Here is a 12,938-nt window from a genome sequence, read left to right on the forward strand (position 1 = left end):
AGGAACTGAGATGCTGGGAAACTAATAATAACATGAAGAAATGCAGTATAAACATGGAAGACTTTGGAACCATAAAGCACAAATGCACATGGCATTACAAAACAAGACGTGTGACTACTAATCACCCCCAATATCATGCAAGCTACCTTTTGTTATTTCAGGAAGGGGAGTAAAACGAAAACCACTGCAGTCGGAAAATAAACACACATAATGTGATTGATATTTTTATTTCAATTTAAAACCATGGCTTCAGTTTTGACCTTTGGTTTCCAAACAATGCAGGCATAATGAATTGAGTACATGTGTGGCGAACGATTGTTGGTCCAATAGAGATATGTCATGATAGTAAGGTCTATTAAAAATTTTGAATCACATAACTATTACTGGATTTAATTATTAAAACAGTGTCTTTAGTTGCGTTAACAGATCATACAAACCAACATCAATAAAAATTATTTCAAAACCTATCAAATTCTTTTGGTGGTTTGGCCCCACGTCTATCAAAAGCGTAATACTTATTCAATTTACAAATGGAAAGCAGGGATAAAATGTAAACATTGAATTTAGCATATTTACTTGTTTCAAACAGGATAATAAATAGAATAGAATAAAAGATCTATTTTCAGTAGCTGTGTTTACAATAATCACCAAAATCTGTAATCTTTTAGTTAAGATAACAATACACTCAGTGAAGTGTTAGAGCATGGCTTGGCTTAACAATATGGATTTCAAGCGATGGTGGACACCTACATAGAGGCATTGGCATGCATGTGTGCTACCCATGTCATCCATTCTCAAGCTGGGACGCATCACTGATTTATCAGTATCTTCTCCCTATTTACCCACAAAGTGGAAAGTATCACTGTTTTATCAGTAACTCCCCCCATTCCCCATTCAATCAATCACTCAAGTCAAGGATCAAGTGTTCATATATGCGTGTTTGCCCCTTAAAACTGGATGCCAAGAGGAACTCTCGATTATCAATGGACACCAGGGAGAATGCCCGTGGGGCCTGGATGTTGAGCTCTTGGAAGTGAATGAACTGGCCTTTCTTGCCATCCCAGCGGTACACCTGAGTGAAGGAGTAGTCGCTGCCCAGGATGGCGTACTGCCATTCCGCCACTGTGAATGGTTGGAAGACCATGGAGCCTCGTGATGGCACACTCTGGACCTCTTCAAACATGGCGCCGTCCCATTTCATCACCTTGGAGTCACCAATGAAGCGTGTTAGGCACACATAGAGCTCACCCTTCACTTGAAAGTGCTTCACAGCATACACATCCTCCATCTCAGGGATGTCAGTGCGCCTCTCAAACAGCTTGGAGCTCCTGTTCCACTGGTAGACAACAGGCCGTTGTGAGCTGCTGGATAAGATCAGGTGTGGCTTGCCAGAAATTTCCAGATATTCCACGTCCGTGTCACGGTACCACGGGTGCAGCGACTGGTGCGAGTAAAAGCCATTGCCATTCCACTTGTACACGGTGGTAGAACCAGCTTTGGAGCTGTCGGCAATGACAAAGAAGGATTCTCCATCCAAGCGGAACACCTCCACATCATTAGGCTTGCGGATTTTTAGGATGTCAATGTCTTGGATTTTGATGAACTTGTTGGCTGAGATGTCTCGCTTGTAGATGTGTGAGCCACCAAAGAGCTGAGCCACTATGACAAACAGCTGGTCGTCGATCACCAGAGGTTTGCAAATTACAGTGGAGGTACCTGTTAGAGAAATAAGTAAGAATATCTAAGTGATATCTAGCGTGAGGGATTTGGATTACAAATCCTAACTTGCTCATCATCATTTTGTGGTAAGCCAGTTCTAAATTTAAAGAACTGCCCTTATATACATTACATTTATTAAATAAGACATTGTTGCCTAATTACATTGTAAAACACATACTCGTTATATTGTCAAAATTCCGAAACTCCATTTGAACATGGTCCCATTCCAAAAAGCTACATCTTCCAATGAAAGGCTGGGCAAACACCACATACTGGTCACCACCAAAAGTAAACGTCTCCACTGAAATGGACTGGAACTCGAGAGACTTCAGCAATGAAAAATCTGCAACAAAAGCTAGGTTAATGTTGCAATATGAATCTCAAATCATTGGATACATATTTAATGTCTACTAAGAACAACACATAAAAACAATAAACTGACCAGTTGTTATGCAATCAAATGACTGTGGAGTAAGATCGTTGATTTTCTTTCCTTGATAGGCTGGAGGGCTGTTGCAGTATATCTGGTCTACGGTTGCGTTCGTGTGGTAAATCCAGTCCACCAGCCACTTCAGTTTGCAATCACAGGTGAACAGATTTCCACGCAAGTCACTGGACAGCACACAACAGTAAACAGTTTTATCACCAGCTCATCCAATAACTTGCTTGTCCATAGTATAGCTGGAGGTTAAATTAATACATACACTTTTGTCAAAGTGTCCACCCCTTTAAAGAGATCTTTTGGTAGGGACTCCAGATTGTTGAAGGCAAGGCTCCTGTAGGGAAATTTTAGTAAAAATAACTTTATTCAAGATGGCTTGTTTACACATTTTCGCTCTTAAGTAAGACTTTAATTTGAGATGTAAATTAAATGCATTTGATATACAAGTAAATCTACCTGAATGTGATCTTTCTGGTTCACCTTGATAGTGAAAATGCCATTTACGTGTATATAATCACAACTGCATTATTACTGCACCATTTCACCTGTCACATTTTTGACATCTGTTGCAATTTATCCAATTACATACATGTATGTAAATTATGTACATTTTCTGGTAGCAGCTCAGCAGATCAGAGACTGGCTACAGGGTTAGAAAGGGAAAAGTTTTCACAGAACTGACAACATGGTTTGTATTAAAAAAAGGCTGATGACGGAAACAGGATGTTTAAAGATTAACAGACAGAAAAGTATGCATATATTCTCTGCTTGAAGTTCAAAACTGCTGTCTTGGCATCCATGGTGCTAGTCAAACGTGGTAGTGTAAACCACTGCGAAACAAAACATAACCACTTCAGATTGCTGTCCTATTGACAGATATAAACTAATCATTAATAGTTAAGGCATTAAATGTCACTGTTGTTTTCATGTGGTCATGTTAGTTCCTTATCCAGATCTTTGTAAACAATGAATTTTATGTTGCAGTATATTACTAGGGCATTTTTGACAAGACAGTTGTTGATAGGACAATAGGACAATGATTTGAATTCCCCACAGTTAATGTTAAAAACATTCAACAATCATGACTTTGCTCTCCAACTGGATCAAGTCCCAAACTTCCACTGTATTATTATTGGAAAATTACAACCACATGTTGGATCACTGTGCAGTTAATAAATGTGCCTCTATTGTTTCCAGACTTCTGAGTTAAACTGTCAGTTGGGACACTTTAGGTTGTGCTATAAAATGAAACCACACGTACTCCTCCTCGAACAGCTGTTTGTCTTACTTTAAGAAGATCAGGCCATAAGGACTCGACCTTCTGTCTTCACTGCTTAAAAACAGTAGGACGAGACTGGTCAAAACTGAAAGGCACACTAGTACTATACTATAGTACAGTGCGATTGAATTCTTGATTCTGATTGGTCAAAAGGTGTTGATAAATTTTCTGTAACAGCACAGCTCAGAAATGTTTCAGATTCAAGGCAAGTCGCAGGTTTATATTATAATGCGGTCATTCTAATACATCTACAGTAACAATTTAGACAGGGATATGTATGGCAGGTGCTAAGCATAAAAGGATTAAACACTTTGTGTAACTGTTGGCATGGTGACGTTTTCTGTGAGGAGATTTTATTTATTTAGCCGTTTTGGAAGGAGTCTCCAGGCTGTACCTTTACGTTTTCTGACATGGAAAAGACGTCTTCAGGACAGTTTCTTGGTAACGTGACGTATTAATTTCGAGACAGAGATAGAGCAAAAAAAAGGCTGGTGAGGGAAGACTGTTTATAGCTGCTTTAAACATGATTACAGGAATGACCTTGTTTTGTGGACTACAACATTATACGTAACAGTAAATCAATAAAAAAAATGCAATGTGTCCTTTTATTGGCAAATTGCTGTGGTATAAGAGGAATAAAACACTTCAGGATGTGCCGTTGTTGGATAATAATCACCTTCAGTGTAGTAACAGCCCTCTGTATCACAACACCCTATTAGATGCATATTAGATCAAATGGATTGGTACTGAGGAGAAAGTGAAGGCCCTGCCTACCTGATCACCGTGTCATGGCTAAGCACTAATTGTCTTTCATTCTGAAAATATATGCTGTTTCAAGGAATCTATAGTATAATAAAAAACAGCGAGTTACGCAAATCACCTAGAATCACAATTGCGAACTTGTTTTTAATGTTTGGCTTTTATTCTGAAATGGGACTGTACATACAGAAGTTACACTTCAATTCTACAAATTTTTAGTTATGGTTTGAGCTGTATTTCCAGAATTTAGTCGGCATAAATTTCCACTGCCATGTATTGGAAGACTATACTACCATCCATCCAAGCTGTCTATGCTTCCTCTAAGGTATGGGGGATCTGCAGCCATGTTGATTTTAGCTGTTTTTTTTTTTCTTGTTTGTTTTTAAATCACAGAATCTTATTGTGATTATGTGGAGTGATCTGGGCACATCTGTGATGCAACTTAGCCTTAAAGTTATGTTAAATATCAGGGATTTTAAAGTCAAGTCCATTCAAGTCGAATGTGAAAAAACTGATGTAGCTTCCCAGAACCAGAGAATAATGTCACTGTCAGAACTGTTAGAACATTTAAATGACTCACATAATGATTGCTTCCTAAAGCTTTTGGGAAACTCAGCCCAGATTGAGCAGACTGTCCTCACCAGAGCTCCTCACCCCAACCCCATGGGACACAAGGAACATTCTGAGATTGTTAATTCACTGTTGAGACCCCAATCACATGAGATTTTTTGAAAAGCTGCGATTCTTTCTAAGGACCAGAAAACAACCTAATCTGCTGGGGCTTTCACTTGTTGCCAGGGTGAGAGAATAAAACATGCTTGGTGGGATTGCAGCACTCAGTAATGCCTTGGGAAGCATTAAAAGCCTTGTTATTGTGCCTTAGAGTTGCAGTTGTAAAATGAAAACTGACCACAGAATTCATCTCAAACCCTCTCAGGAAAGAATTAAGCCCTCCTATCAGTTATTTCTGGAAATAAAACCACAAAAATCTTCAAAGGAAACAAATGAGCTTACAGTTACAGAGTACTTCATACATATGTCAATACTCACAAGTGTATTAAGGACTTAAGACCTCGGAAGGCAAAAGGTGATATAGACTTGATTTGATTATTTTCAATAAACCTGTAAAAGAAGAAGCAGACAAAACATAACCTCACTGGACATTTGGACATCAGAATACACAACTTGCACCCCATGGAATACTGCTAAAGTCTTTCAAATCAAAACCAAGCAACACTTACAGGTATTCCAAATGTGGAAGACCAAGGAAGGCATCCTCATTTATGGACTCAAACACGTTAGCTGTGAAAAGTCTTACAGAAAGGAAATGACACACCATTAGTGATTTGACATGGCCTTCTTTAGGAGCTTTAAACCTCCTGTCTGACAGCCTCCCTTGATAACTCAGCATTTTAAGATTCTGTATTAAACTGGGAGGTGTGTTTTGGTGAATGAATTATGTCATTCACCAAAAGACACCATGTTAGTTTTAATGAATAAATATAGTAAACAGGTACCAAAACAGATTTCAGTCTGGATAATCAAGCACAGTCAATATTGTAGTCAAGTTAACTGTATTTTATACAGATAAACATGTAAAAAGGTCCATCTCGGTTTGTCTTTCTTGGAAAACTCTTATAGCTTCTATCATCAGAAGTGGTTCGAAGGAGTACCTCTTTAGGCAGTTACAACTGTAAACCTCCAAAGAACTTTTGAGGAACTTATTAAAGCTGTAGTGCATAACCAATATACTAATCTACTCAAACATTTTGTAGCCAGGGACCTCTTTAAAGGTAAAATATATTCACCCTCCATACACATTTACTTGTGTAGAATAATATTTTGTCTATTTATTAGGACTATAAAGGTTTCTATGCCTGAACTTTAGGTCCAAGTCGATATTATTTATATGTGAAATTGTTTTTAGGTAATTGACATTTGGATTAAATCCATTCAATTCAAGTGACCAGTCAAACAGATGAATAACTATAAGATCTTACTAATAAATATAACTTTGATAATGGTGGGCTGTGATTTCCACAACTGTAACTAAATTAAAAACAAATCACAACCCCCACTCCCCCCAGTAAAGCAACATGGCCGTTTATTATAACTTGTATATTCCTGTACAGGGGAAAAACAACACCACCAACAAAAAGTGTACTGAACTGTACATTTTCTTGTCCCTGGGGTGGTAGCCTCAAGGGTACGTCTTTTGTACCTTTAGTGTGTATCTTTTAATAATAATAATATAATAATAATAATAATAAAAAAACTATTTTATATAGCGTCTTTAAAAGGCCTCTCAAGGCACTTTACATAGGAAAAGAAAATAGAAACAGATGTACATAGCATAAAATAATGTATATAAGCATGTCTCAAAAACAGTTAATAATAAAATACAATTAAATAATAATAACAATAATAGTAAGATAATTTTAAAAAAGTCATCAGGTAAAAGCTATCCTAAAGAAATAAGTTTTGAGAGAAGATTTAAATACATTACAAGACTGGGCTTCTCTTAAATCAGATTGTAGTGAGTTCCACAGTTTTGGAGCATAAGAAGAAAATGCCCTTTCACCCATAGTAGGTAAACGAGTCTGACGGACAGTTAAAAGGCCAGAATTAGAGGAGCGGAGATCATGTTTTGGAGTGTAATGGATTAAAAGGTCAACCAAATACTGGGGAGCCAAACCATCCAAAGCCTTGTATGTAAGCATGAAGATTTTAAAATCAACATGAAACCTGACAGGGAGCCAGGGCAAGGATTCCAAAACAGGAGTGATGTGATCACTTGACCTGGACTTAGACAGGATTCTAGCACATACTGTAGTTTATTTACTGTAGACTTAGAGACTCCAGCAAGGAGCGCACTGCAATAATCAATGTGAGAAAAGACAAAATTATTGATCAGCTTTTCAGCCACAGAAAAAGATTATACCTGGAAAGGTGCATGAACTGTACTCTGAAAGCTAATCCTTAATGTGCAGTTTAAAACGTACACTACGTTCATCTTGCCATGTAAAAGATACCCAGGATACGACAGGTAGAAGAGCTGGACTCTACACAGCACCACCCCAGTGACAAAGAAAGATATAGTTTTGTTTTTTTCTTCTTGAGAGTGTACGGCCAGGTTATATAAGGTTAAGTGATTTTAAGCCACACATGTTATAATGTAGGAATTACAGGAAAGGAAGAGACAGCTTGTGGGGTTTTTACTTTCACATGTAGAGGTCCCTACTGCAACATGGCGACTGACAGTCTAATCTATAGGACTGTACTGTTTGGGTGCTATTTACATAAGACTGAACACACTGTAGGATGTAGGATACTGAAATGAACACAGCTTTTACTTTAATGACACACTCGTATTATTATTATTATTATTATTGATCTTACAGGAGGTGGAGTGCTGGGATGTGAATGAAGCTCTCCTTGGGGATTTCACTGAAGCTGGACTTCACGAAGGATCTTTAAAATAATAATAAATAAATAATTAGGTGAAGAAGCAAAGATGAAGGAATTCATAAGAGGGGTTAAAAACTAGTGTCATTAGAAATGAGCAGGAATTAGCATTATACACACACACACACACGACTTATATATATATATATATATAGAGAGAGAGAGAGAGAAAGAGATTAGCACTGTTGCTATTTAACAGATAAAGTGAGGTGTTTTATTTGTCTTTATCAGGCTACAGTTAGTCTTTATGTCTTTAAGTGAAAGCCGAAACACTTCAGCAAACGCATTATTACTTGCCAGACAGCATTATTTGACGTTTCCCGAGTGAGAAGAAGAAAGAAGCTAAAGATAGCCATGTTCTCGTGAGGGACTTACAGTGAGATGACGTCGGGAGGGAAGCCGCGCGGAATGGAGGAGCTGCTCGAGCACAGCGCGGTGTCTTTGGTGCACGTGCAGCTCGCGGGGCAGCGCGCCGTCCTCCTCCTGCCTTCAGCTCCCAGCGCGGAGAGCAGCACGAGCCCGAGAACGCAGAGCGAGCAAAAGCGTCGCGCGCTAACCAGAGCCATGGTAACGAGTCAGCCAGCTTCCGACCCGCGCGCACGATATCGCCGTTCATGAAACGGAGAGGGGTGAGAGAGAGAGAAAAAAGCCCTGCGCGCGTGTACCCCGTTTTTTTTTTGTTTGTTTGTTTGTTTGTTTGTTTTACCGTGAGATTGCGGCGCGCGCTCGCTCCCTCGCTCTTCTCTGTGTCGCAGCTCCGCCAGTGATGGAGAACTGGAGGGAAAATTGCGTGTGTGAAGACAGGTGTACGCAGTCGGAGATCAAAACCGCAGAGAGGAGCTCGCTCTCTCTCCCGCTCAGCCACGCCTTGCATTTAACAACGGCTTCCCTCCGGCGTGGTGGGGGTTTGCTGCGGAACGCAGAGACCTGTCCACATGATGCTCTGAGACGGCTTCTCCACAGCAATGGAGGACAATACAAACGTAAAGGACTGTCCTTGCAGCACATATATCATTTACCGGGGGGTTTTGTGTGTGTTTTCAGGCTACGTGACCACGGAGACGCGCAAAAATGAGTCGCCGCACCGCCACCCTCAGCTCTGCTCTGCTCCACACTGGTGGGCGTTCCTGTCAGGTCTCCATGGAGACGGTGGTGGGCGTTGTTATGGAAATCTCATAAACAGTGTCCAACATGTCTGTGGAAACAACGCTATCTGTGTACAGTCTCACCTGTGGATTTGCTGCACTTATGAAGACTGTGATGCTCAAACTGAGCATCCTTTCAGCACACTGAGTACTGCAGAAGTGTAATGATTTATAACACCACTGTTCAGGAGAGGATGGGGTTCTCTTCTGAGTCTCATGTCCTCTCAGGGAGTTTTCCCTTGCCACTGTTCCACATCTAAACATAAATCTACATCCACATTTCTCTAACTCCTCTGTCACAGTGTCTGTTATTAAAAGTGCTGTACAAATAAAATCGAATCGAATATTTCTGTCTTACATTATTACTTTTTATACCACAGTGGTGTTGAATTCTTGAATCTGATTGGTCCGACGGTGTTGATTAATTTCCTATAACAGCAGCTCTGACAGTATTTCCAGCTTTTAAGGAAATCGCAAGTTTATATTATTGCGCTCGGTCTAATACATTATCGTTTCGATAGAAACAACGTACACAGGGGTTAGTGTCGCAAACAAGCCACATAATCAAAGCAAATAGCAAACAGTTAAAATGTTATTTATCAAAGAAAATGTACAATTGTTGATATGTAAGGAGTTTTTGTTTCATTTATGGAAGAAGTCTTAGTGTTTTTAAGAATGTGTCCTAGACATTTTGATGTGTATTGGGTGATGGAGTTGACTATATAATAGCTGGTTGCAATCTGAGCTGAGTTGGTCAGAGTTTTATTTCTGTCAGATTGAATTTAGTCACATGAAGTCTTCAAAACCCAGAGGTTCACCTATTCAGTTTTCTTTAAAAAAAAAAAAAAAAAAAAAAAAAAAAGATTAGCTGGAAAAGGAGTCTCCACTGTCAGCACTTTGCAAGTCAGAAGTCTGTTCGTTTAAGTTTTCCACCACAGGGAAGGTCTTTAGGACAGAGAACTCTGTGCTTTCTGGTTTCTTCGTAACATAAGTGAGAGAAAATAGAAGGCTGGTGAGGAAAACTGTTTATAGCTGCTATAAAGTAAATGACTTGTTTTATGGACGTTACACAACTGTAAATGTAACTATGATACAAATGCACTGCCAAAAAATGTATGTGCCATTCTTTAATTAATAAAAAAAATTGTTGATAAGATGAATAAAACACTTCTGGATTTGCTGTTATAGGAAAATAATCAACTTCATGGTGCTAATGGTATCCCAACTCCCCATCGTTGATTACACTCTTATAACAGGATGCCTTGTCATGTTTTTTTCTTTACTCATTCTCATCATGACTTCTAACTGTACGGTAAAGAATTAAGCAGACAGCAATAATTTTGTTAAACAGGGCTTTACTGATAACGTTAAGCAACGTTTATGTACACCTGTAAGGGTCTTTCAGTTGTGCCTATGGGGGAACACTTAAAGACGTTATGTAGAAACCTATATCAGTGGTTTCCTATCAGAAAGGGTTCAAAGTGAAAACCACTTTTTAAAAACACTTTTTGGAAGCTAAAAACCCTTAATTATCCAATGAACCATTAAAGAACCCAAGTAGAACCATTTTCTAAGGATATACTGACAGAATGGCTGAGATTTTACCCTCCTATCCTCAAGAGATTGCAAATTCAATGTCCTGACAATGTCATCCAGGAGCACATAGATTCATTCATTCATTCATTCATTCATTCATCTTCAATAACTGCATTCTCACACTGTGCACTAAATTGGCCAATGATACATCCATTCTGTTTATTTAGTTAAAAAACAGACAACACTCTTTATCTTCTCTATCTAGCACAGAAATTTAGCATAGGCCAAAGGTCTGCCCGAGTTTTTGGTCATAGGCCATAATAAATTACTTTGGGAGGTGAATTTTATTTCTATGTTCATTGTTGCACACTTCACATCTTCACTGAAATGTCCTTTCTATAATCTAGTTGTTGAAATAGAGAAACTTGGCATTTGTACTGCATGTTCCTGGTTTTCGAGACGACTTGAAAACAGCTGGATGTTCTGTCTGTTTTTCTGAGGATCCAGGGCGTGGGAGCGAGGGTTAGGCTTTAGATCAGTTTGCCTTATATGTTCTGGCCCAGTAAACAGTTCAGGCAAGACATGTTTCTGACTGCAGGCAACACACAGTAAAGTAAGCAAAAATAGAAAGGCTTTGAGGTTGTTTACTAGAATCATAGGCTGTAATTTAAAATTGTGCCTGAAATGATACTAATCTTGTGGAAAAGTAAATCAAGTTGCATTCCTGGGTGTCTGAATTCTGCAAGTAAGCTTTGTGAACCCTTTAGAATTTTCTACATTTCTGCATAAATAAACCTTAGATTTCAGTATCTGGTGTGTCCCCCTTGTGCAGTAATAACTGCAGCTAAATGTTTCGGGTAACTGTTGATCAGTCCTGCACATTGGCTTGGAGGGATATTGGTGGGTTTGCTTCAGGTCCTTCCACAACATTTCTACTGGATTAAAGTCAGGACTTTAACATTAACTTTATTCTTCCTTGACCATTCTTTGCTGGAACAACTTGTGTGCTTAGGGTCGTTGTCTTGCTGCATGACCCACTTTTTAATCTTTTGAGATTCAGTTCACAGACAGATGTCCTGACATTTTCCTTTAGAATTCCCTGGTATAATTCAGATTTCATTGTCCCATCAATAATGGCAAGCCGTCCTGGCCCAGGTGCAGCAAAACAGGCCCAAACAATGATACCACCACCACCATGTTTCACAAATGGGATAAGGTTCTTATGCTGGGATGCAGTGTTTTTCTTTCTCCAAACATTATGCTTCTCATTTAAACCAAAAAGTTATATTTTGGTCTCATCTGTCCACAAAACATTTTTCCAACAGCCTTCTGGCTTGTCCACTTGATCTTTAGCAAACTGCAGACATGCAGCAGTGTCCTTTTTGGAGAGCAGTGGCTTTCTCCTTGCAACCCTGCCATGCACACCATTGTGGTTCAGTGTTTTCCTCATGAACATTAACATTAGCCTACGTGAGAGAGGTCTTTAGTTGCTTAGAAGTTACCTTGGGTTCCTTTGTGACCTTGCAGATTATTACACGTCTTGCTCTTGGAGTGATCTCTGTTGGTCGGCCACTCCTGGGGAGGTTAAAAGTGGTCTTGAATTTCCTCCATTTGTACACAATGGAGGATTGGTGGAGTCCAGACTCTTTAGAGATGGGAGCATCAACAACTCTTTTTCTGAGCTGCTCAGAAATCTCCTTTGATTGTGCCATTATACACTTCCACAAATGTGTTGTGAAGATCCGACTTTGATAGATCCCTGTTCTTTAAATAAAACAGGGCGCTCACTCACACCTGATTGTCATTACGTTGAATGAAAACACCTGACTCTAATTTCATCTTCAAATTAACTGCTAATCCGAGAGGTTCACATACTTCTGTCACTCACAGATATGTAGTATTGGATCATTTTCCTCAATAAATAAATGACCATGTATAATATTTTTGTCTCATTTGTTTAACTGGGTTCTCTTTGTCTACTTTTAGGACTTGTGTGAAAATCTGATGATGTTTTAGGTTATTCTAAAGAGTTCAAAAACTTTCACTGTATATTATTACATTTAATTATTTCTTTGGTACAAAGCAGACATTCTGATGTGTATTGGGTGATGGAGTTGGCTATATAATAACTGATTGCTGCTTTGCTAGTTGCAATCTGAGCTGATTTGGTCAGACCGAGTTCACCTGGAGTGGATTAGCCAAGTTTTTACTTCTGCCAGATTGAATTAGGTTTTTGTAGTAGTGACACAAAGTCATCAAAACCCAGACTGTGTTCAGTCAGTGTATTCAGTGTTCTTTTAAAAAATTATTAGTCTGCAGAAACATGGATCAGTGAGGATTAGTAACCACTGCTCAGACTGTACAGGAACAATGAGAGATAATACTTTGAGATATTACTGATGTGGCAGCATGCTGTTTTGCAGAAATTGGTGACATAGTTACTGTCAAATCCAGCTATTAGATTGTTGATTATGATATTTGTCTTTACAGAGTAAACAAGTATTCTTCCGAGCCTCACATCCAATAGCCAAATTGCTCAAGCTCTGTCAGATTGGATGGAGACTGTTGTTGAACAGCAATTTTCAAGGCTTGC

At 39.0% G+C, this 12,938-nt stretch overlaps 1 protein-coding gene across 1 annotated transcript; it reads right to left on the reverse strand.

Annotated features, from left to right (window-relative positions):
- Positions 1-211: 211 nt before the first annotated feature.
- lgi1a (leucine-rich, glioma inactivated 1a) lies at positions 212-8,815 on the reverse strand. Its single transcript, XM_026943214.3, has 8 exons — positions 8,040-8,815; positions 7,599-7,670; positions 5,441-5,512; positions 5,250-5,321; positions 2,424-2,495; positions 2,162-2,331; positions 1,898-2,062; positions 212-1,716 (listed from the first exon to the last, which is right to left on the reverse strand). Exons 1-8 carry the CDS (start codon positions 8,228-8,230, stop codon positions 899-901), a joined length of 1,632 nt encoding a protein of 543 aa, XP_026799015.1. The 5' UTR covers positions 8,231-8,815; the 3' UTR covers positions 212-898.
- Between the last annotated feature and the right edge of the window lie 4,123 nt (positions 8,816-12,938).

This window comes from Pangasianodon hypophthalmus, chromosome 28, assembly GCF_027358585.1.
Source record: "Pangasianodon hypophthalmus isolate fPanHyp1 chromosome 28, fPanHyp1.pri, whole genome shotgun sequence".
Classification (NCBI taxonomy): domain Eukaryota; kingdom Metazoa; phylum Chordata; class Actinopteri; order Siluriformes; family Pangasiidae; genus Pangasianodon; species Pangasianodon hypophthalmus.

Excerpts from the sequence above, each read along its gene's own strand:
- lgi1a (XM_026943214.3), bottom strand. The coding sequence starts at position 8,230 with ATGGCTCTGGTTAGCGCGCGACGCTTTTGCTCGCTCTGCGTTCTCGGG. Across the intron at positions 5,513-7,598 it reads ATCCCAGCACTCCACCTCCT|ACTTTTCACAGCTAACGTGT; the intron begins GTAAGATCAATA and ends CCTTTCTGTAAG. Across the intron at positions 5,322-5,440 it reads CTTCCACATTTGGAATACCT|GTTTATTGAAAATAATCAAA; the intron begins GTAAGTGTTGCT and ends CTTCTTTTACAG.